This window comes from Schistocerca serialis, chromosome 1 (assembly GCF_023864345.2).
Source record: "Schistocerca serialis cubense isolate TAMUIC-IGC-003099 chromosome 1, iqSchSeri2.2, whole genome shotgun sequence".
NCBI classification, from domain to species: domain Eukaryota; kingdom Metazoa; phylum Arthropoda; class Insecta; order Orthoptera; family Acrididae; genus Schistocerca; species Schistocerca serialis.
The window spans coordinates 662,064,164-662,087,880 of record NC_064638.1 but is presented as its reverse complement, the minus strand read 5'-3'; the positions used below and the strand labels follow the sequence as shown (position 1 = coordinate 662,087,880).

At 38.7% G+C, this 23,717-nt stretch overlaps 1 protein-coding gene across 1 annotated transcript in view; it reads left to right on the top strand.

Annotated features, from left to right (window-relative positions):
• The window catches only part of LOC126479773 (presenilin homolog), a 99,410-nt gene extending 75,966 nt beyond the window's left edge, over positions 1–23,444 (top strand). The window contains exons 9-11 of the mRNA XM_050103813.1: positions 8,235–8,347; positions 17,383–17,545; positions 20,974–23,444. Coding sequence (XP_049959770.1) covers positions 8,235–8,347; positions 17,383–17,538 — 269 coding nt within the window. The 3' untranslated portion in view covers positions 17,539–17,545; positions 20,974–23,444. The remainder of the gene's footprint in view (positions 1–8,234; positions 8,348–17,382; positions 17,546–20,973) is intronic.
• Positions 23,445–23,717: the final 273 nt, after the last annotated feature.

The window sequence follows — 23,717 nt, the reverse complement described above, 5'->3', positions numbered from 1 at the left end:
TCTTGGACAACCGCAAAATCATTATGGACAAGATCCATTGGTTACTGGGTATTAGCTTAATCACCAGCCACATCATGATGCATCAACACTTGAACTTTGGAAAAATCTGTGCGCAGTGGGTTCCCCACCAACTGACTGCCGAACAGCACAATACTCGTATGGCGCTGTCTTTGAATCATCTGCAACATTATCATGAGGAGGAATACAGCTTTCTGTCATTTATTGTCACAGGTGACCAAAAATTGTCACCATTTTTAATTGTAAAGCAAGCGTCAGTGCAAGCAGTGGATACATGTGACTTCACCACCTGCAAAGAGATCAAAGGCCGTGCACACCAGTTCTGGTAAGGTCATGATGTCCTCCTTTTCTGACCACAAGGGTCCACTGCTTGTCAAGTTTCTGGAATGGGGAACCACCATCAATGCCCAGCATTATCAAGCCACTTTACAGAACCTTAGATGAGCCATCAAGTTGAAATGCCATGGCATGTTGTCCAATGGCATTATCCTCCTGCATGGCCTATGCAGTGAAGACAACATTGCAGCAGTTTCGGTGGGAAACACTGGAATATCCACCGTACAGTCCCGACCTTTCACCGTGTGACTGTCATGTGTTTGGACCTCTAAAACAAGCTATTTGTGAACATCAATTTGCAATGGACGACAAAGTGTGTGACTGTGTCCAGGCTGGATCTGACAGCAGCTACTAGCTTCTTCAATGATGGAATTGACTGCTGGTGTCACAGTGGGATAAATGTGCCAACAGTTTTGGTGACTATTTTTGAGTATGTGTATTGTGTATAACTACATTTTTGAGTTAATAAAATCATTGCCGTTAGTTTATGCTAGTGACTGGGTTTCATTTGAATGCCCCTTATACATTTGAAATACATGCAAAAAGAAGAGACTGAGTTAAAAGTGGCATTAGAAAAGGTGGTGGCTGGGCCACTTCGTCACGTATTAGCTTGTTCCAAAACAATTCACGTCAACTGTCTTGTTTTTTCATTACCACTGCAACCTAGCAGTAGTTCTATCATAATTGTTACAAGTTGTGTGGGCTACATTGGTTGTGGATTACATCAGCATTTCCTGTCTCACATCTCTCCTCTCCTCAATGGCCTAAAATATTTTCTTAGTTCCCCCGCTACCCATGGTACAAACCATCTGTCTTTCAAGCCACTTATTAAGTGTTCAGTCACATCAAATATCAATAGGAAGAAAATGGGATGAAGTCAAGTGAGAACTTAGAATCTTGGTAAACCTTACTAGGAATAAATGTAAAACCGGGGAATTCTTAGCATTGATCTTATGGGTTTTACACAGGTTCTATGAATTTATTGTGTAGAATTGCAAAAAATGTAAAATCGGAAAATATAAAATTGGAAGTTCCACTGTAGTTCATATTGTAGGTGACTGTTTTCATTTTTAGCCTTCCCACATTTCACAGCATGTTAGTAGCTATATTATTTACCTACATAAGTTTTTAAAGTAATAAAATTTATTAATGTGCCTAATACACTTATGAGAACCAAAATGTCTCTCTCCCTTATGGATAAACCATATTATATCTTCTTCCACATTTTGAGGTATGTACAAAGGACGGTTGAAAAGTTTCTACCTCAAGATAGTTACCATAATATCTCGCACAAACACCACCACCAACTTTTATGGTGACACTTTGTGGGTATGCAAGTCAAATTTCGCGGCTCCAGCTTTGTTTGTTTTGTCGCTAGGATGCATTGTATATTATAGTGTAGGCAAAATGATGAATATCGAGAAAATTAAGATCAGTGCTGTGATTGAATATTTCCATTTGAATGGAATGATGCCCAAAGAAATTATGGAGACATGTGGAATACACTTAAGGACAGTGCTCCATCTCATGCAACAGTGAAAAACTGGGTGTCTGACTTCAAATGTGGAAGAACAAGTGTGGAAGATGCACCAAGGAGCAGAAGGCCTGGCACCATTGCCAGTGATCAAACAGTGACTGCAATTTATGACACAATTTTCTGTGATCATCAAACAATGTTGCGGCACATTGAAATGATATATGGAATCTCCCATGGGCATGCTCATGACATTGCTGTGGATATTTCAGGAATGCGGAAAGTTTCATCTTAGTGGATCCCGAAAGACTTGTATGCAGATCAGAGATGGGAACGTGTGCAGTGTTGTGAAGAAATTGTCTGCCAATTTGAAGTGAGTGAAGATGGCTTTCTTGCAAGGTATGTGAAAATGGACGAAGCGTGGGTTCACCACTTTGACCCTGAGACAAAAAAACAGTCACAACAATGGAAACATACTTCATCCCCTACCCCAAATAAATTCCAGGTGCAAAAATCAGCAGGTAAGGTGATGGCATCAGTCTTCTGGGATGCAGAGTGGGTAATTATGGTAGATTACTTGCAAAGGGGCATAACTATCAATGCATTGTTTTATTGCACCCTCCTGCGCCATTTAAGAGAAGAGAGAGAGAAAGAAGGAGCAGAAATTTGCATCAGGACAATGCACTGGTGCACAGAACCCTTGCAACACTGGAAACTCTGCATGACTGTGGGTTCGAATTGTTATGTCGTCTGGCATATTCTTCAGATTTGGCTCCATCAGACTTTTTTTCTTTTCCCAAACCTCAAAAAAAGACCTCAAAAGAGGACAATTTGACAGTAATGATGCAGCGATTGATGCTGCGAATGCTTGGTTGGACTCAAAATCGAAGACGTTTTATTTGAATGCTTTGCAGAAGTTATCAGAGTATGCCCACAAGTGTATTAGTGTACACAGGTATTATATTGAAAAATAAATTAGTATTTTGAAATTTCTACCATTGTTTATTTGTTTGGCTAGAAACGTTTTGACCCCTCTCGTATAATTTCCCAGTAGTTTAGTCTCCAGAACAAAATATGATCAATAATTATCCATAATTCCTCTTCAGATGGTGACAATCTTGCCTGTGTGCATTGCTGAAATTTAATGCTAAATATTCACCAGTCTTTATTCATTGTTTATTTTTAAGGGTAAGGTCCGTATTGGTGTAACTTACAGTTAGAAAGTTAATCACAACAATGACACCAGGTCCCTTGGTACGTTTCATTTAATTTATACTCAAAGATAATCTTAATAAAGCATTGGGAACTTTGTTCTGAGAACCCTTCATGTGATATATTTTATCTGGAATTCTTGTAGGAACATAAACATGAAAACTATTTGTGAATGACAGAGTGGTAGATTACAAAAACTTATAAAACCATGTAAACTGAAAGTCACCTTCAACATAGATGAAAATGGTCTCTTTTTTTAATATGCTTCTAAATAAAACACTTGCATTTATAGGAGGAAATTTCCATTAAGGGAACACATACTAATCCAGTCATGCTAGGTACAAATGCTCATGGCAAAAAAGTACATTGGTTTTAAAATGTAAAAACATTACTCATGGACCATAGTGCCAATAGCAAGGTGTGGATTACATTGTAAGTATTCAAGAAGCAGTTGATTCAAAAATGGGTATCTGTAATATGAAAATTCTCCTGTTTATGGATTGTTGCCATGCTCATCCAAAACATATAAATTGTGCAGTTAAAGTTTCTGTCACCAGACTGCACTGCATATTGCTGCAGCCCTTGGATACTGATTTTATCCATACCTTCAAAACCTATTACAAGGAAGCCATAGTGCAGAAGGCATTAAGTTTGATGGAAGCTAGAAAACATCTGACCTCCTATAAACTATCAATTTTAGATGCTTTGTACTATATTGCCAAGGCATGGACAGAGGTTAAAGAGTCTATGGTCTCCAACTGCTTCTGAAAAGCTGCGTTCTTTCAGGCAGGTGAAGGAAATGCATTTGACTTACCAAGACTGAGTAATAATGATGACACTGGAACTCTCCATTGTTCATTATATGAAAATCTGCCGCTGGAGCATCCAGTGTGAGATTTCCTACATACTGACGATAATGTTGACACTGTTGAAAATGTATGTGATGAAGATAGAGATAATTTAGGAGCGAGAGACAACCCCCTACTTTGCTAGCTTTTGACAATTGCCACTCCAACGCTTAACCCTTTCAAAAGGGTTATATCATTGTCTAAGAACAAATTGCAAGACCTTTGGAGTCACCCAGCCAGCACACTCACTCCAATCCTGTCACAGGCTTATCTAATTCCATCAGAGCACCTATGAAAGTAGGCATGTCATGTACCAGATCTGCTGCAATTTCTGTAAAGCGTTTTATGTAGGCATGACCACCAAACAATTGTACACAAGAATGAATGGCCACTGAAAACTGTGGCCAAGACCAGAGTTGACCACCCAGTGGCGGAATATGCTGCTAAACACAATATGCTTGAGTTCAGTGGCTGCTTCACAAACTATGCCATCTGCAGACTAACCCCCCCCCCCTCCTCCCCTCCCAACATCATCTTTTACGAACTATGTGAGTGGGAGTTGTGACACATCAACACATTCTTCACTCCCACAATCATCCTGGCCTCATCTCCACTAACCCACGACACCCACACCCACTATCCAAGAGTCTCCCCATCCTCTGTCCTGCACCCTCCTCCAGTTCACTCTGCCACATCAGTGTCGTTATGCCGCACACGAAAACGTCGTCTCCTGTGCCCGTGTCATACCCCTATCCTGTACAACTGATGCCTCTCCCTCCTGTGTTCCTACCCTACACACCTGCTGCCTCCCTCTGAGCCTTCAGCCATCTCTTGTCAACCCTCCCTCCTGCATCCTTTCTCCCTCTATTCACTCTGTCTGACACAACCTCTCGCAACAGTCTACCTGATGAACTGTAGTCATCATGCATTGTGCCTTCTGATAACTCAATGCTTCTTTCATCTGGTAACTTGCCTCCTTTACTTCTAAACCATTTGCATTGTTTTAAGTATAACTGGCTTCCATATACAGTAAAATGATAAGAGATAGAGATGATGACAGTGGGATTCTCTCTGTTGCCTACGTAAATGCAGCAGTGAAGACAGTAAAAAGTACAATTGTGCTGCAGATATAGATGTCTAAGCTCTCCATTGTGTTTATGAACTGGAAAGCCATATTGAAAAATCACAAAAAATTAAAACAATAAACAATTTTTGATTTTTTGTAAAAAGTATGAATGGCTGTACCGGTTGTTAATGACTTATTGATGTTTTATAAAATAAGTGCTTAAAAGGCTAAATTGTGATATGTACAACTGCCTCCCCCTACCTCCCACCCCAAAATCTTGATTATGGTGTCAGATTGATCTGTAGCAAAGCCAGAGGTCAAAGTTAATTCTTAGTTTGTAAAGTGTCAGTTTGGTTGCTATTTGGTGAAGCCACCGACTATGATTGTGAAATAAAGTCTAGGTGACAGACTGATCCGTAGCATAGCCCAGTCTCTTATGTTAGTGTATGATATTTAATGCACTTTTCAATACTTCATGCACTTGTCATTGTAAAATCTAAAATGATTACACAAGTTCTTGGCACTGTGTTAATTTATGGTCGTCCCTTTTTCCAACAATGTAGCATGATGAAGTGCACTGCAAATGATGCATTTTGAAGAACTCTTTTACGTGGTGTAACACTTAAACTGCGTTTGTGTAGTACACGAGTATGAAGACAAAACTGCCAAATATGCCAGCTTAGCATCACAAACACTTAAATCAACATGGTCGGTGCTCAATTGGCTACTGTCTGCCTCTCTCCAAAAAGCATAATTTTTGTTAATCACCCTCTTTACTGTGGCCCTTTTCCAATTGGTAAACTTTGGCTCACTCCAGGCTACTGTGGAGTGTTTAGGCTTGTTGCCAGCTGTAACAGTGAAGTAGTCAGTGTAAAAATAGTGTTGATTTGTGTGTGTTGTGCGTAGTGGTTATTACTGTTATTTGGAAAAATATGAGAAGAGGCTATACCTGGTTGTTCTAGCAGCTCAACACCAATTTTCATGTCACTTCTAGGCTGCATTAACACATTAAATGCTTATATGTGACTGTAGGCTTTCCCGGCATAAACTATTGATGAAGGTTTCTCGGGTCTCCAGCCGGGTGATAAGTGTTGATATCTCGCGACATTTCGGGAAGTGTCATACTACCCATCTTCTGGCGAAGTGTCAAGATTCGTAGAGAGCGGGCTATTTATATGCGCGGTCGCCCCCCTCCACTGGACCTCCAGTGGCTGTGGTGGACCAGCGGCGTGCGCGCAGTGGTGGGGATGGCAGTCGCCCCCAGCGGCCGCGTTTGGTTCTCGGTGTAAGCCTTCTGTCTGCATCCGCAGCGGAGGACGTTGACGGACGCACTCCCGACGGATTGCCGCTATCGCAGGGTTCCATGCTGCACTGAGTTGGTATCTCTCATCTCTGTTGACCAGATTGTCATGAACCCTTATTTCTATGGATTCTTTGATAACGCTTTCCCAGAAGCCAGATGCTCAGCACAGTACCTTCGTGTTTTTGAAGTTGAAGGTGTGTTCTTCATTTATGCTGTGTTCTGCTATGGCTGATTTTTCTGTGTGACCCAGTCGCACACATCTGATATGTTCTTCGCAGCGTTAACATTAAATGCTTGTTTCTTTTATAACCTATAAATCTGTAATCAGCTTTGCAATAAGAGGGCAGTGACTGTCCCACCAGTGAGTCTGCTTTGATCCAATTGCTTTTGCCCAGCATCTTCAGCAAATGACATTTTATAGTGTGAGATTAGTAACATGAGTTGTTGTGTTAAAATGTCAGGAAATGCCATGCTAGTGGCTAAACATAGTACCAAATTAGGAACACGTTTGTTAAATAATAAACAAGTCTGATATGGGTACTTTGATGCATAAAATATGGAAACATGGGGAGGAGGAGTTCTACTTGAAATTGTTGCTGCTTAAATAGCAATTTCCCACCTTTCATGTTTCCCCACATTTTACACAGTTTTTGAAGTCCCTTGAAAAGTATAAAAGTGGTATTTAACAGTACTCCTTTCACAGTATTCCTGTTTCAATCATAACATTTGTTTTTTGTCTTTATTTCTGACTCCTTTTTTGTCTGGTACCATTTCTCCTCCCCCTTTCCCCTTTCCGATCCCCTTCCCCTCTCCCCCTAATCTATCTTTATAAACATTAATCATGTCTTCATTAACATTCTTTGCAAAATTTCAGCGCATACTAGATTTTGAATGTCTTCATCGTCACCCCACTACAGGAGTATTATTATCATAGTTCAATAGACCACTTAGTCTTATGATTTCAAAGTCTTTGTTTGAGGTGCACACATTCATCCACATGCAAGCACAGGTGCCATCTCTCCTCCTTCCACGCACGCATGCGTTTCCAAGAGTATATTCAGCAGTAAAAGTGTGACAGCATTTTTTAAAATTATATCAACATTTAGGCTCTTTATCTCCCTCTGGGGTACAGTTTTTTCCCCCTTCCTCCCATTGTCACATATCATCATTTCCCCTCTCCACCTGTCATGGTTTGTGTCTTTCCAGGTAGCTCGGAGGTGCTGTTCTTTTGACATTTCTTCTAATGTTGTCAGTTAGCTCAAACTAATGTTACTCATTAGCAGAGCAAAGGTGCCATTGTTTGAGACAACAGCAGTAATGATGCTTGGTATTGGTTTATTATGATGTTCAAGAATTTCTGTACATATGCAAAAAATATCTATGCAGTGCTTTGGGTAAGGGCACCTAATCATATTTATCTTAAATGCACAGAATATGACAGTTGCTGATGTTCACCATCACATTTGTTTGTTTCCTGGTGGGAAAAACATGGATTTGGCAGTTGAACAAAGAAAACAACTACTGTAGGATGAGAAACACAAAGGGCATTTGTATTTGGTGAAATATAGGCACCCTGTGGAAAAGAAGATGAAAGAGAACTAACAATTCACCATGAAAACTCTGTTTCTGCTTTTCCACAAATTTCCGCACACATTCTATCATGAAACTGTATACTCATTGGATTTCATATTTACCACAAGAAGTTCACAAAAAGCCTCAAATAAGAGGGAGGGGCTTTCATAAATATTACAGTTTTTTGTAAGACACTGCAAGGAAGATGATGAATTTTTCAGTTCCACTGAATATTTTTTAGCCATGTCTTCCTGCCAAAGAAATTCGCCCCTCTTCCCAGTTCCACATTATTGCTTATGGAAAAGCTGTTATATTAACTACCTACTAGTTATCTTATATGATTGTTAATTTTTGTATACATGTTTAGTGAGAGATAAAGTTGGAAGTTGTGGTTTCTGTTTGCAGGAGGTGTTAAGCTGGGCTTAGGAGACTTCATTTTCTACAGTGTTCTTGTTGGGAAAGCTTCATCATATGGAGACTGGAATACAACACTTGCTTGTTTTGTCGCAATTCTCATTGTAAGTATTTAGCATTGGACAAGTATGAATATTACAGAATGTAAATAAAGATTGTTTGTACACAAATAAGTGCTTTCAACAGATTGTAAGTTCCCACCATCATGTGATATTCATTCTCTCAGCAATACTCAGTGGTTGGTTCCAGTCTTCTTGGTTGCCTGAATTTTACTGCCCTTAAGCTATCTACTTGTAGTGATATACTATTGTTAGTTGTTATTCATAGCAACAGTGACATCCATTTGTAGCTGTATTTCACTCTATTGCAAGGCTATAGTCCTCTGATTCTTTCAAAAGTGACGATTGTGCGTAACTGTTCGAAGATAAGACTACCAGCAAACACGCAGTGGTTAGCACACTGGACTCGCATTCGGGAGGACGACGGTTCAATCCCGTCTCCAGCCATCCTGATTTAGGTTTTCCGTGATTTCCCTAAATCGCTTCAGGCAAATGCCGGGATGGTTCCTTCGAAAGGGCACGGCCGATTTCCTTCCCCATCCTCCCCTAACCCGAGCTTGCGCTCCGTCTCTAATGACCTCGTTTTCGACGGGACGTTAAACACTAACCACCACCACCTACCAGCAAACATGTACCTTACATATTTATAATACTGCAAACATCCAGTTGATTCATCTGCAGCAGGCTGTTCTGACCATGTTAAGTTTCCAGCAGTAAATTTCTTCATTTTCTATTTAAAATATCAGTTTTATTACCTTCAGTGCATAAGGCCACAGAGAAGATATACTGTACAGGAAACATTTTTTCCAAACTTTCATTTTCAAGTTAAATATTCCACTATGGTATATCATGATAAATAAATTTTAACTTACTTTCTTCTTTAGTTTTCAGTAATATGTTGATTATTTTTTATTCAGACAGACAATACAAAAATGTAACAACACTATTATGAAAAGGATAGATTGCTACTAACCACATAGAGGAGACATTGAGTTACAGACAGACACAATGAAAAGACTGCTAAAAATGTAAACTTTCAGACAAAAAAGTCCTTCTTTGCAAATAGACAACACACACATTCACACAAGCACAACTCATACACATGTGGCCTCTGTCTTCGTCCACTCCTCCGAAACGTATACATGTATAAAGTCTCTATAAAATTTACTTTATTCTGTGCAAAGCTGAGCTACTCATATAATGAGCAGTGTGAGTCGACAATCAATATTCCTTTTGGTCTGAATTTAAATTTTGCAGTGGGGAGAGATGTGACAACTCGACAAGACATTGGCAAGCCTCAGTCCTGCATGCAGTGTATTTCTTTGATACAGTGCAGTCCTGTGGCTGATCTTTGTTTCTAGTATTGTGTTTTAACAGGTCAGAATTCACATTTTCAATATTTGTTTGAGCCAGCATGATCAATTTAAAAACATACGTATTTGTGATCGTTAATGTTCCAGCTTTAGGGCATAATTCACACCATGAGTGTCTTTGCTTTGCACGGCAAATAATTCTTATAGCCCTGTTCTGTAACTTTAGAAACTTTTTAAGGTTTGCTTGTGTTGTGACACTCCATTCTTCTATTCCGTATTTTATACTGGACAAGACCACTACATGATAAAGAGTCTCTAGTACATGGGTATCATTACCACATTTGCTAAGTGTATTTATGGCAAATATATTTTCAGCCAGTTTGCTTGCTGCCACAGAATAAACAAGCCTGTCCACTGAAGTGTGTCTTGTATTGTTATTCCCAGGAGTTCAACATAATTCTCTTTAGTGGCAATATCAGTTCCAATGTATTTCAGAATTTTTTTGTCTTGTGGTGTCAAAATCTTATCCGAGTGTTCAGTGCTTTCTTTGTGATGACAAAGTGAGTTTCATTGAAATATTGAATTATTTCAGTTTTAACATGACTGCATAATATTTCTAATTGATCATAATATTTATGCTTCTTATGTGGTTTTTGGGCAGTTTCCAACATCCCACTAGGTGAATACCGGGCTGGTCCCCACATCCTGCTTCAGTTAAATGACTTGCAGACCTTTGAAACATGTGCGCACTATTTCATGGCTTACATGGACGCAGACAGCTGGGGTACACTAATTCTGTCCCAGAGGGTATAGGGTGGCAACAGGAAGGGCATCCGGCCATCCTCTGACACTAACATCGCCAAATCCATAGTAACAAGGCTGACCTTGTGTTGAAGTGGGACAAAGACCCAGTGCAAATGATGAAGTGCAGTGGAATGAGGCCCAGATATGTTTTCAATGCAAGACTTCAAAATGTTTCTATTAAGCCCATCACATCCTGAAGACATAGAATTGCATAATGCCTTCACTACGCATTTTATTTCATTGTCAGTTGGGGTGAAGTACATGCTGTATGTAGAAGCATTATCCTTAAAGTTATATTTATGGTTTCTTAAACTATCATTGTTAGGCTAACCAACAGAATGAAGGTTCATTGTTGTTGTGTGTGCAGTGATAATATTTTCTTCAGAATGCCATTTTCAGTAATAACTTAAACATCCAGTTTATTAATACATATTGTGGTGTCCAAATCATTGTGTTTATTTCGTAGGTTTCTAAAGTTTGGTGGAAAATCGTAAAACTGAAATGGTATTGTTGGATGGTTTCTGTAGACTTTTATTGGAACCATCACTTGGAAAATGTGGAGAAGGTGAACCAAAGACTGTGTTTTCTCACCAAAACTCTTAGAAGATGTGACAAGTATACTACAGACTGGCTACATTACACTTGTTCATCTTGGTGTGGAGTATACCAGATATAACCAATGACATATACTGAAAAAGTTCAGAGAAGGACAGCTCATTTTTTATTATTGCAAAATAGGGGAGAGAAGGGTCACACATATGATATGCGAGCTGAGGTGGCAATCATTAAACAAAGACATTTTTCCTTTTGGCGAGATCTTTTCACAAAATTTCAGTCACCATCTTTCTCCTCTGTATGTAGAAATATTGTGTTCACGTCCCCCCTGTGTAGGAAGAAATGGGAATCATAGAAAAATAAGAGCAAGGTTTAGGTATTCATTTTTCCAGTGTGCTCTTTTGAGTGTGGAATGGGCAAGAAATAGTCTGAAACTGGTTCTGTGAACCCTCTGCCAAACACTTGGATGTGAATTGCAAAGTAGTGATGCTGTAGCACTCTATCAGATTGTCCAGCAAGCTTTACATATTGTCCTGCTTCACACTAATATGTTAATAATTGTTGAATGCGATGAGTAATGAGGATAATGAGAAAGGCGGACCACATTTGTAGTGTGTGGATAAGTTGAGAATTTGGGTCTGACGGGAGGCTTACTAGGGTAGTCAATGCAGTTGCCATGACCACTGTATCTGGATGGCTCAGTGGTTAGAGCATCTGCCTAGTAAACAAGACACCTAGTTTCAAATAGTGGTCCAGCACAAATTTTCAACTTTCCGCATTGATTTCAATCAATGCCCGCTCGCATCAAAAGTCTGTAATTCCTTAGTGTATAGTTGAAGTTGGTTGGATGACAGTTCAGGGTATTTCTTGATTTAGAGCTGTTTGGTGGATAGTTAGAAGTTTCTAGGACAGGTAAGGAGCTGATATTATTTATGGTTGCTGTATTTTTACACTTCGATCTATAGGTTTTGTTAGCAATGGGACTCTTGCTACTGCCGCTATCCTTACTTTCAACAGTGTTAGGTCTGCTCATGAAATGGTGGAATTTTTGTTTGAGGCTGCAGCAAAACATGGTGTAACATTGAAATTTTTGCTATATCTGAGACGTAATACTAGGAGACTGACCATTGCTTTTTGTTGGTTTGGAGATGAGTTCTGAGAGTTTTGTTCGTCGGAAGTTATTCACGTGAATATAACACTCCCTACAAAATTCTGTTGCTTTTATAATGGTGGAATTTTGAATTTCGACCACAAGTTATGCAGACATTTATTTGCCTTCATTACTTCTAGATTTACACATGACCAATTTGTGACGTGATGTGTAACTGGTGTGTCAACTATAAACACCTTCTTTGGCATAATGCCTGATAATATCCTTCTTAAATCATTTATTATTTTCTGGCTGTTGTTTTCAGCTATCATTCGTTCCTGTGATTATAACGACAATATTTGAATTGGATATTGTACTGAGGCTGGTGCCCACATTCTGTAAGGTATCCTACACACATGGTAAATTTTTTTTTTTTTTTTTTTTTTTTCAGAATACTTGAATGTGTCATTGACTGGAACTCATTATAGCAGCATTAATGTTCTTGCATAACATTTATTGAGTTACACACTATTTTGTATCTATTTCAACAGGATTGGAAGATTTCTTGGCTTTTTTAGTGGCACTTTGTTTTGCGGAGAATGTTGTTCATTTTCTACGTTGTTCACAAAATTCGTTTGCTTTTGTAATATGATCATTGTTCGCAGTTGGACAAAATAGTGTAAACTTGATTGGATAAGCAAAATTCACTAAACTTACTTTGTTGTTTCCACTTATTGTCCTGCTTTTGGAATGAATTGTTTAGCAAGGTCATATTTCCATTTAATTTTGATCTACTGTCAAGGCCTATATTTCCTTTTGTAGCTAACAAATTTCCGCATGTGCTACTCTTTGATTGCAGCTTGTTATTTTCTTTCTTGAGATATGTAATTTCTCTATGTGAATCTCCGACAATTTTCTGCAGTTTGTTAATACATTCATTTAATGTTTCTGTAACATAATTGCAGTACATATTGATTGTAACTAAGGAACAATAAGTTTCACATACAGGAATATTTCGAACACCTGTTGCCATTTTACAATACTTTACGCAAGATGTGTCCAGATCCTAACAGTACTTTACTTGTGTTTCATTGTCTTTGTCTTTACTACAGTCTCAGATTCTAGGCAGACCACTCTTCAGTTTATATGGTACTGACCTCAGGGCAACAAAGAGATCAGCTTTTAACATTCTGCATTCAACTGACTTCTATGCTCAGATCCTTAAATTTCAATTTCTTCTGATAGGCTTTCCCATTAATATGCCCATCCTATGGGACTGAAATGTTAAGAACCATGATCTTTTATAAGGCTGACATACAAAATATCACCATTCTTAACTGCAACTGTTTGGTCAGTATGTATTCGTTGATTGTATAGGATAGTGTTACTACTAGCTGTTGTGATCACTTCATGTGTACTGTTGTTCCATTTTTTGGAGAGATCTGATTCTATTAACACTCCACATATTTACCATTGAAGGTACAAGTATGCCTTATTGTGCATCTTGAGTTATGCTTCTTCACAAAGGTGGAAAGCCTAATAAGTGGTCTGTGGTCACTGATGCATCTCATCTGTAGTTTTTTAACTTCTCCAGGTGACTTGGGCACTGACTGTGCAGAGATTTCTGTCTTCAGGTGTGTTGTAACTTAGTCTGAGGTCCGTTTTGATATTACTTTGAAAAAGTCTTTCAGTACCAGTACCTTCTGCTTAAGAACATTCTTATTGTTTTCTTAGCCTGGGCAATAATTCTCTATTTTCATTTGCCATATCAGGGTGTATTATTTGACAAGAATATGGAAACGATAGATTGCTACTCACCACATAGAGAAGGCATTGAGTTGCTGACAGGCACAATGAGAAGACTGCTAAAATGTACACTGAGGTGACAAAAGTCATGGGACATCAATATGCACATATATACATGGAGTTGGTATTGCACACGCAATATATAAAAGGCAGTGGATTGGCGGAGCTGTCATTTGTACTCAAGTATTCATGTGAAAAGGTTTCTGACGTGATTATGGCCGCACAACGGGTAAGACTTGATCTTGAATGGTAGTTGGAGCTAGACACAAGGGACTTTCCATTTCAGAGCTCATTAGGGAATTCAATATTCTGAGATCTACAGTGCCAATAGTGTGCCGAGAATACCAAATTTCAAGCATTACCTCTCACCATGGACAGTGCAGTGGCCAACAGCCTTCACTTAATGATGAGAGCAGTGGCATTTGCATAGAGTTGCTAGTGCTAACATGAAAGAAACATTGCATGAAATAACTGCAGAAATCAATGTGGATTGTATGATGAATGTATCCTTGGGCAATGTAGCGAAATTTGGCTTAAATGGACTTTGGCAGCAGACAACCAATGCGAGTGCCTTTGGTGATGACACGACATAACCTACAGTGTCTCTTCTCAGCTAGTGACTGTTTCAGTTGGACCCTAGATGAGTGGATTAGCCATGGCCTGGTCAGATGAGTCCTGATTTCTGTTGATAAGAGCTGATGGTAGGGCTCAAGTGTGGCACAGACCTCACAAAGCCATGGAACCAATTTGTCAACAAGGCACTGTGCATGCTAGTGGTGGCTCCATAATGATGTGGGCTTTGTTTGCTTGGAACAGACTAGGTCCTCTGGTCCAGCTGAACTGACCACTGGGTGGAAGTGGTTATGTTCGTTTACTTGGAGACTATTTGCAGCCAAACAGCGATGGAATTTTTATGAGTGACAATGCACCATGTCAGCAGCCCACAATTGTTCACGATTGGTTTGAAGAACATTCTGGACAATTCGAGCAAATGATTTAGCCACCCAATTGCATGGCATGAATCCCATCAAACATTTAAGGTACATAATTGAGAGGTCAGTTCATCCACAAAATCCTGCACCAGCAACACTTTTGCAATTATGGATAGCTCAATATTTCTGCAGGGGACATCCAATGACTTGTTGAGTCAATACCACATTGAGTTGCTGCACCACACTAGGCAAAAGGAAGTCCAACACAATATTGGGAGGTATCCTGTGACTTTTGTCACCCTCAGTGTATAAGCTTGCAGACAAAGTCCTTCTTCCGAAATAGAGAACATACACGTACACAGTCACACAAACACAACTCTTGCACACATGGCCACTGTCTCTGGCCACTCGGGCCCTTCTGTGGCTGTATCTGATGTGAGTAGCAGTCTGTTGGGATGAGTGATAGGGGTAAGGAGGACGCATGGGGTGGGGTGGAGGAGGCATAGCAAGGTAGGCATGGGGAAGATGCTGGTAGTGGTGGGGAACGTGGTGTGCTGCCTGTGGGAGCGTGCAGGGGCATGATGGTCCCCATGTTAACAGTACTAGCACGTAACTGAACAAAACACCTTAAGAAATGGAAATAATGTGCACCATCATGATACAGGAACAAGCAAAATAAGTAATAATGTGACATTTAATCATGGAATATGATAGAGCAAAAATTGGGCACACACAAATGAAGAGCTGTTCTCTCTGACATAATAGAAACTAGTAAATAACAGGTAATTCACACATAGCAATGTCTCTCACAGAAAACTGTGTTAACAAAGGACTGGAAAGTACAAAAGATGCAGTGATCACGTGTAACTCAAAAATAACCGATAGTGAAATCAACTGGACACAGTGCTACAGAATGTAAGAAAGGGACACCAAAAAAACAAATAAGACAAAGAAAACACCCAACAGCAACTGGTCTACCAGAACCATAAAAAATATCACATGGAGGAGGCATGAAAACAGAGAGGAAGGCTACCCAGTTGAGTACAAAGACACACAGATCGAAGTTCCATAACCGAAACAGTTGTTGCTAAAAACTGTACCCTCATCACAACTGTTTAGAGCATTACGGAAAACAAGCTTATCCTCATCCCACTATTGAATCCCATTGTGGGATGTGCATGCTGCAATGAATAGATGTGCCCAGGTAGCCAAAAGAACAATAGAGCTGTATTACACAGTACCTTCAGAAGTAAAATGGCTAACAGCTTCAAAAGTAAAACCACTAAAGATTGTCTGGATCTGATAAAGGTTCACATCCAAACACAGTGACAGTTTCTTGAATGTCTGTTGCACCATTATGCTAAAGTAATCACTGAGTTAAGTATACTGTCAATTATATAGCCCAGAAATGCCCTCATGTGAGTGTAGTCTGTGGTTGAAGCACTTGCAAAGATTCAGCAGTTCAGACATGTATGTGAGCCTGTAGGCTCTGACTAGCGTGCGCTGTGCTGTGGTGAATAGAACTGGGATTGTGGGACCACTTTCGCAGTCAGTTCCTTGTCCAGAGAACATTAGCTGTGAACTCCCGACATTGACTGTTTGTGAGCAGTTGGGCTGCATGTTATGAATCCATGTGGCAGAAGAATACCAGGATACTTAGATAATATCAAGTGGCTTGCGGATGTGAGCTAGTGCCAGTGATAAAAGTGCTGTACCCTGCAGATGTGGCATCACCATATACCGTAACAAATGGCTCTGAGCACTACGGGACTTAACTTCTGAGGTCATCAGTCCCCTATAACTTGGAATTACTTAAACCTAACTAACCTAAGGACATCATACACATCCATGCCCGAGGCAGGATTCGAACCTGCGACCGTATCGCTCGCACGGTTCCAGACTGTAGCGCCTAGAACTGCTCGGCCTCCCCGGCCGGCTATACCGCAACAGCTGCTGCAGGTGTGATGTGCTGTAGTCAAGTTGCAGGTGCCTTTGGCAGTGCAGCAACCTGCAGCACTCTGCTGTGTGGTTGGTGGCTGTGTCAAAAGGCATCAGTCACAATTACTACAGTTAAAATTATCTTTCTGAGAAAGTGTGAAACCTTAGACTATGGTTCTGAAACAGCAAAGTTAGTCAAACTTTAATGTCCGACGTCAAACTTTAGTGACCTATGATCAAGGATTCTGGCAGTCCAGAGGTAGTGTGTGTGTAGCTTTCCAGGCATATTTATTTAGATGAGCAGTTGCCTGTTTTCCATTTTATGGCTTGATACCTAGTAGCATACTTAACATACATATACAAATGTGAAGTTTCACAAACAAATTCATGTACTCAGTATTTCATATAATAATTTACAGGGATGATCTTAAGTGAGAATTCTAGTAATAGATTACATACAGGCATCAGTGGGAAGTGCAGAGGTAAAATTAGACTAATTACAGCATGCTCAGATAAATTTAAGCAGTCATTCGTCTTGTGCTCCTTATGCAGGTGAAATGGGTAGAAACAAAACTTTTTATTATGTACTGCATACTTATCAATTTATTTGATGAAATGTGCTCATTTTTTGTCATTTTGCAGGGCCTCTGTCTCACATTGTTGCTGCTTGCAATTTTCAAGAAGGCATTGCCTGCTCTTCCAATTTCTATTACATTTGGTCTAGTTTTTTATTTTACAACACGTGAAATTGTCAAACCATTTGCTGACAGTCTGGCCAGTGAGCAGGTGTTTATTTAGTCCACAGGTAAGTGTCATCTTTTTGTAAAACCAATTTATTATTTTTCATTAGGAAGATTTTATGGAATATGAACCGCATTCACTATATTCATTTACTGATGGTTTCAAGATGCCATAACATTTTCAATTGGGTTCCATAGATGTATCAACTGTTAGCCACCCCCACCCTTCTCCAACACCACATTCCCCACCATACCTGCCTTCTTCCTACACCTGACACTACGCCTTACCCCAGTCAAGCTGCAGAACTACAGCAGGCCATGCTAGGTGTGGTATATGAGTGATGTGCCACATACTCCTGTCAGACATATTTAGGGGCACCTGACAGAATCTGAAATAAGACTCGTTGTTGGTGGTTGGTCAAATCTTACAATACCCAGATTTGTGGGGCAATCAGTGAGACTGTGGCCCAGCCAGTGTTAGACTGTGTAAGAGTGTGATGGCAGACATACTTGTTTTCAAGGTTCTGGTCGGCCATGTCTGGCTGCCACAATGGAGGATCACCATATTGTGCACTAAGCGCATTGTAACTCTCTCGTGTCTGTGACTGCCATCTGAGAAAAAGTAATGAACTCGCCTGAGCATTCTGAGTCATCCCATACCATTGGTTGGAGACTAGCAGCAGTCAGACTAGGGAATTACCATCCCATGTGTAGGCTGTTGTTAACGCCATAACAGAAATGGCTGTGTTTGGGTTGATGCTGAAACTGGGAGGCAAGGACAGTGAAAGAATGATGTCACATTGTGCTCAGTGATGAATTGCAACTCTGCACTACCCCACATCATCAGCAAGTAGGGCGATGACCTGGAGAGTGGTCCAATTCTTCCTTTGTTGTGGAGAGACATAGTGTTGTTACTCCTGGTGTTGTGTTGTGGGGAACCATTGATCATGATTTCAGGTCATGGCTTGTAGTGATTGAGGGAACTCTGAAGGCACAGTGGTACGTGACAGACATCCTGTGTCCTTACGTGTTACCTCTCATCTGGAAATATCATGGTGTCATTTTTCAACAGAACAGTGCTTGTCCACACATGGCACATTTGTTTATGAAACATCTGCATGATGTTGAAGTACTCCCATGGCCAGTAAGATCTCCAGATCGGCCCCCCATTAAAAAGTGATGGACCAGCTCAGACATCAGCTTTGTACCAGTGCCAGTATTTAGGATATCAAGGACCAATTACAACTGTTGTGAACGAGCTCACCTCATGGGAGGATACAACAGCTTAATTAAACCCTTGTCAACCAGATCAGTGCATATGTCCAAGACAGAGAGGGTGCAGGATCATACTGATAAGTGAGAGTCATATTGCCAAGTTCTTTGTAAATTTGACTCGATTTTGTAATCACCACATACCCTCTCAACCCATGAGGTTTCATTTTATTTCCATCGTATGTTCTGGGTGCTTCATTTTTTTTTTTTTTTTGCAGGCAGGATATATTATGAGATAGACTTACCTTCAGGAAGTGAAATATATATTACTACCAATGGAAAATGGAATGGAATTAGTAGTTCCTTTGTCAGGGAGGAGAGAGGGTTGTGTTGGGAAAAGTTGAGAAGGAAGGTCACTCAGATTCCAGAATGAGAAAGATCCACCTGTAATGAGGGGGAGGGTAGACAAAGATGAAGGGAGATACACCAGATGGTTTTAGCATATCAGTCATCAAAGGAAAACGTGTCATGTTGTATAAATACATAAGGCAGTTCTTGCAAACTGGCTGTGGCATTTGACTCTCTCAAATATTCAGTGACTTGCAAATCGCCTAAAAAAAATTATATGCTGAAGAACAGCTCCACCCGATATTCTGCCATTGTACCAAAACCAGTTCCATTAAATCCATAATTTGCATCCGCTGTGGAAAGCACATAAAACCATTGGGTGGATAGGTTCGTATTTAAAATAAAATGACCAAATTGCAGCTGTAGGAATTATATTAGCATGTTTTCTATCAATGCAGCATGCAAAGTGCATAAAATTTCACCTCTATGCAAATCATTCACTATCTTGGACCGATCATGTGAGCATACGTCGTGTGAGCTCAACCTATTTCAGGTACAAACAGATGCTTGTACAAGCTTATTGGTAAGCTAAGAATTGAAGCTCAGCTGTTGCTGTCATACTGCATGTGACACTCTTCATCTGTAGGTGTCAGCCATTTTGTTTTTCCATAATTGCCGATTCCAAATTTTGTTCATGTTCCCTTATCTGCCATTTCTGCAAGAGCAAGATCTGATGTTTTGACATTTGTTGTATTGGCAGTCGTCTTGTTTTAAAATATTTGATCTTAAGCTAATGTGATTAGCATTTGATTCAATAAAACTTTACTGAGTGTGTGTTGATATTTTGGTATAACAAATGATTCAGCTGTATATCATGGCTTTGCCTTGTTACAACTGGAGAGAAAGGGCACATATACAACTGCAGTGACAAACCCCAAGCAGTTATACCAATGAAGACTACTTGTAAAAGTTACCAAAATGGTCATTCTTTGGGCTATTTTGTCGAAAACTGACAGCCTGAGCCCGTGGCTGTGTAAAAAATATAAGTTGACTCTTACACAGAAGATAACTGTAACCAACCACTTTTTATAATGTTATTTATTTAAATAATGCCGTTACCAGTTTCAAACTGACAGGCTCATCAGACAACCTGTCCACATTAAGATTCATTTTACATTAGTTTTCACTTTTTGTTCTCCTAGAACATGAAATTTTTTTGGAGTAGTGGTGCCCTACAACCAAAACAAGATATGAGCCAGTGTCTATTTAACTGTAATTATGCATAACAATGATTTTAAATGATGCAAACAAATTATCAAAGGGAAGATGTTTTGGTCACTTAACGTTGAAATCCATGCCATTACATTCCAGTGCTGACTGCTTGTGTTCATACAGCACCAAAGACTGCATGAAGCACCATATATAAAGAAAGTGCTTCATACAGTCTGCGCTGCATGAACACAAGCAATCAGCACTAGAATGTAATGGTGCAGATTTTTCAACGAGAGTGGCCAAAACATCTTCACTTCAATAATTTGTTTACATCATTTAAAATTGTTGTGAGGCACAATTACAGTGAAATAGACATTTTCTCATATCTTGTTTTGGTTGTAGGGCACCATCGCCCCAAGGAAATTTCATCATTTGGGAAAACTAAAAGAGAAAACTAATGTAAAATGTATCTTAACCTGAACAAGCCGTCTGATGATGAATCTTTCAGTTCAAAACCGCTAACAGCGCTATTTAAATAAATAAATAAATAGCATTATAAAAAGTGGTTGGTTGCTGTTATCTTCTGTTTAAGAGTTAACCTATATGATGATTCTTTGCTTTACAACAACACTTTATTTTCTTTAGTTGTTATACTGATTTATTACAAAATATGTATTTTGTTTCTCTTTTGAAGTGAACTAAACTATTGTTATCTTCACAGGTCTTTACCATGTTCACCTCTTTAAGTAAGTGTTTGGATGTGGTCCGACAGATGCTGAAACCAGCTTGAGAGCGTTGCTTACTTGGATGGAACCCCTGTCACCAGACCATGCAAACTGATCTATAGTCTGTGATAATGAAACTGTTGCATTCACTTGTCTTTGTTACCATAATTTTTGGCAGCTTGATATATCTGAAACTCAGTAGCTAGAGATGGGACTTACATATGTATATTACAACATGCAACAATTTTTTATACTTCATTTGCTAACTTATACTAAAGCCAAATATAAATAAAATTTTAAAGTTGAAAAATAGGTCAAATCTTACATGTAACTCTAGTAACTAATTGATATTGATCCTCAAGTATCATAGTTGATCAAAACATCATGAAGAACAGTTGTTTAGTATTTTTCTTTTGTGTAATTATGAAGTGTGAATGAAATTCTTGGAGTCTGACGTGTACGTTATTTTGAATGGATGTGTTCATTAACAAATATAACCTCATGAACAAATGTTACATTAAGTTACTTAAAAATTTTCTGTTAAGGTACGGCCACTTTATAATCAGGCCTACCCGTTTTACATGCAGCTTATACTGCAGTATTTGATGAAAGATAATGGATAAGTTAAATTCTGTCCAGACACTTATTGAAGTGAAAAAAGAAACTAAAAAGCACATAAAAGATGTGTAAAGTCTTTAGATAAATTGTTTGTTGTTTGGGATGGACACCACATGGAAAAGTTGACAATATCAAGGTTTCAGAGTGAGTGGTTGCCTCTTATGATTCAGAGAGCAGACAAAAATCTATGAAAATAAAAAGAAAATCTACTCAGTAATATAATTTTTTCGGCACTATGGAAAAGAGACATGGGATGAAATAGGTTTAATTGGTGAAACATTACAAACAAAATTCAAATTGCTGTGACACTGAATGACAAATTTTCCATTTCTTTAAATTTCTTCTGTCCTGTTTAGTTCAGTATTTATCTACTCAGGAACCAGGACTTTTGCCTGGTGCCCTGTGCAGTCCCCACTCTCCTCCCACCTCTCAAGACCATATTTTTAATTAATATATAAAAGACACTGCCAGTTTCTTGATGTGGCTATTACCCTCAACATCAGTTAATTAGTTAGTTGTGGAGTTAAAATGTCTACTTGTAGTGTAATATTTATTGGAAGAATCACTGACAAGGAGACCTCGTGCTAATCGGATTTTTATAACTTTTTATATTTGTGGTACATGAAGTTCAGAACTCAAATATCAATTTCCCAAAGCAGTTCAGTGCAACCCCCCCCCCCCCCCTGCCCCCCCCCCCCCCCCCACACACACACACAAAAATGGTCAAGAAAATTGACTTTGAAGTTTTCTGATCATCATTAATATGCTAAATTAAGGTCAATTCTTATACAGGAAGCACGGTAGCGTGCTTGCCTGCTGTGTAGGGGGCATGGATTCGATTCCCAACAGTTTCAAATTTTTAAACAAAGTTGTGTGTTCTTCAAATACTTCCATGAAGTGTAAAATACATAAAGATGGGGAAACAATCAATAACATTGAGATTAATTGCTTGATCGGCTCTCATTTGTAATTCCTTTTTCATTTAGTTCAAATACGTATGTCATTTAAATACAAAAGTTGTCAGATATATGCTGGTTAACACATATATATGTCTCATTTTTATGAAAAATTCATGTTTTTCTTATTGCTAATGACATATCACTTACAAAATCCAGTTTTTATAGCAAATATAAATTCTTATTACCAATCTTTTATAAAAATTGATAATCAGCAATATTTAAATTTAAAAACAACATTACAAATTATTTTTTGAACTGCTTTGATCAATTTATATTTGAGTTCCAAGCTTCACCTATTCTAAATATAAAAATTTACAAAAATCTAATTGGCATGTGATGTCCTTGTAAGACTGTAGTTCCTAACATTTAATTTGAACAACTCAAATTTCATAAAAAATACAATTACTGTATTTATTTTGTTCATATTGCATGTACAGTTTTATATATTTTTAATAATAGAATTTATAATACATAAAATCAGTTGCATATTTATTGTTGTACTTCTTTTCATTACCACATTAACATTGCTGCACCCCTGCAGTGCTATTGTTTTATGAAAGATCTGATGTTATAGTATCAAATCTCCTCTTTACAGGGCAGAAAATAGCTTTGGTTACATATGATTCAATTTTAAACAGAAAAAATATTGTTTGAATTTTTAGTTAAAAACAAGAGTTTACTCAGGAATACAATAACTTTTAGGAAGTTGTGAAATGTGCTAGAGAAGATTGGAAATGAGATGTCAGCAGTGAAACTGTTAGTGTAGTACTGACAACTTTTTTAAATCTGGATTTGTTTTTATTTTCAATTTTTTATTGAACTGCCATAAAAATTTCAAAACTTGTTAACTTTGATTTATGAGAACCAATAATATACCTTGATTATTAGAATTTTCTGTACAAATATCTGTCATGTCACAGCTTTCAATATGAAAGTAGACCACCCGACCAATACAAGACATTGCTATGGATAAATTTGTACCTATTAATAGATGATGTGCTATTCTTGAACAGAAGTGAATTGGATTTATTTGCCTGTAGACAACAGTTGTGTTGTATAAGGCATCATAATTTGTTACGTAATTATACAGTTGCTTACACAAATTATACAAAAGGTAGATACATAATTCTACAGATGGTTCTACAAATGATTATACAAAAGGT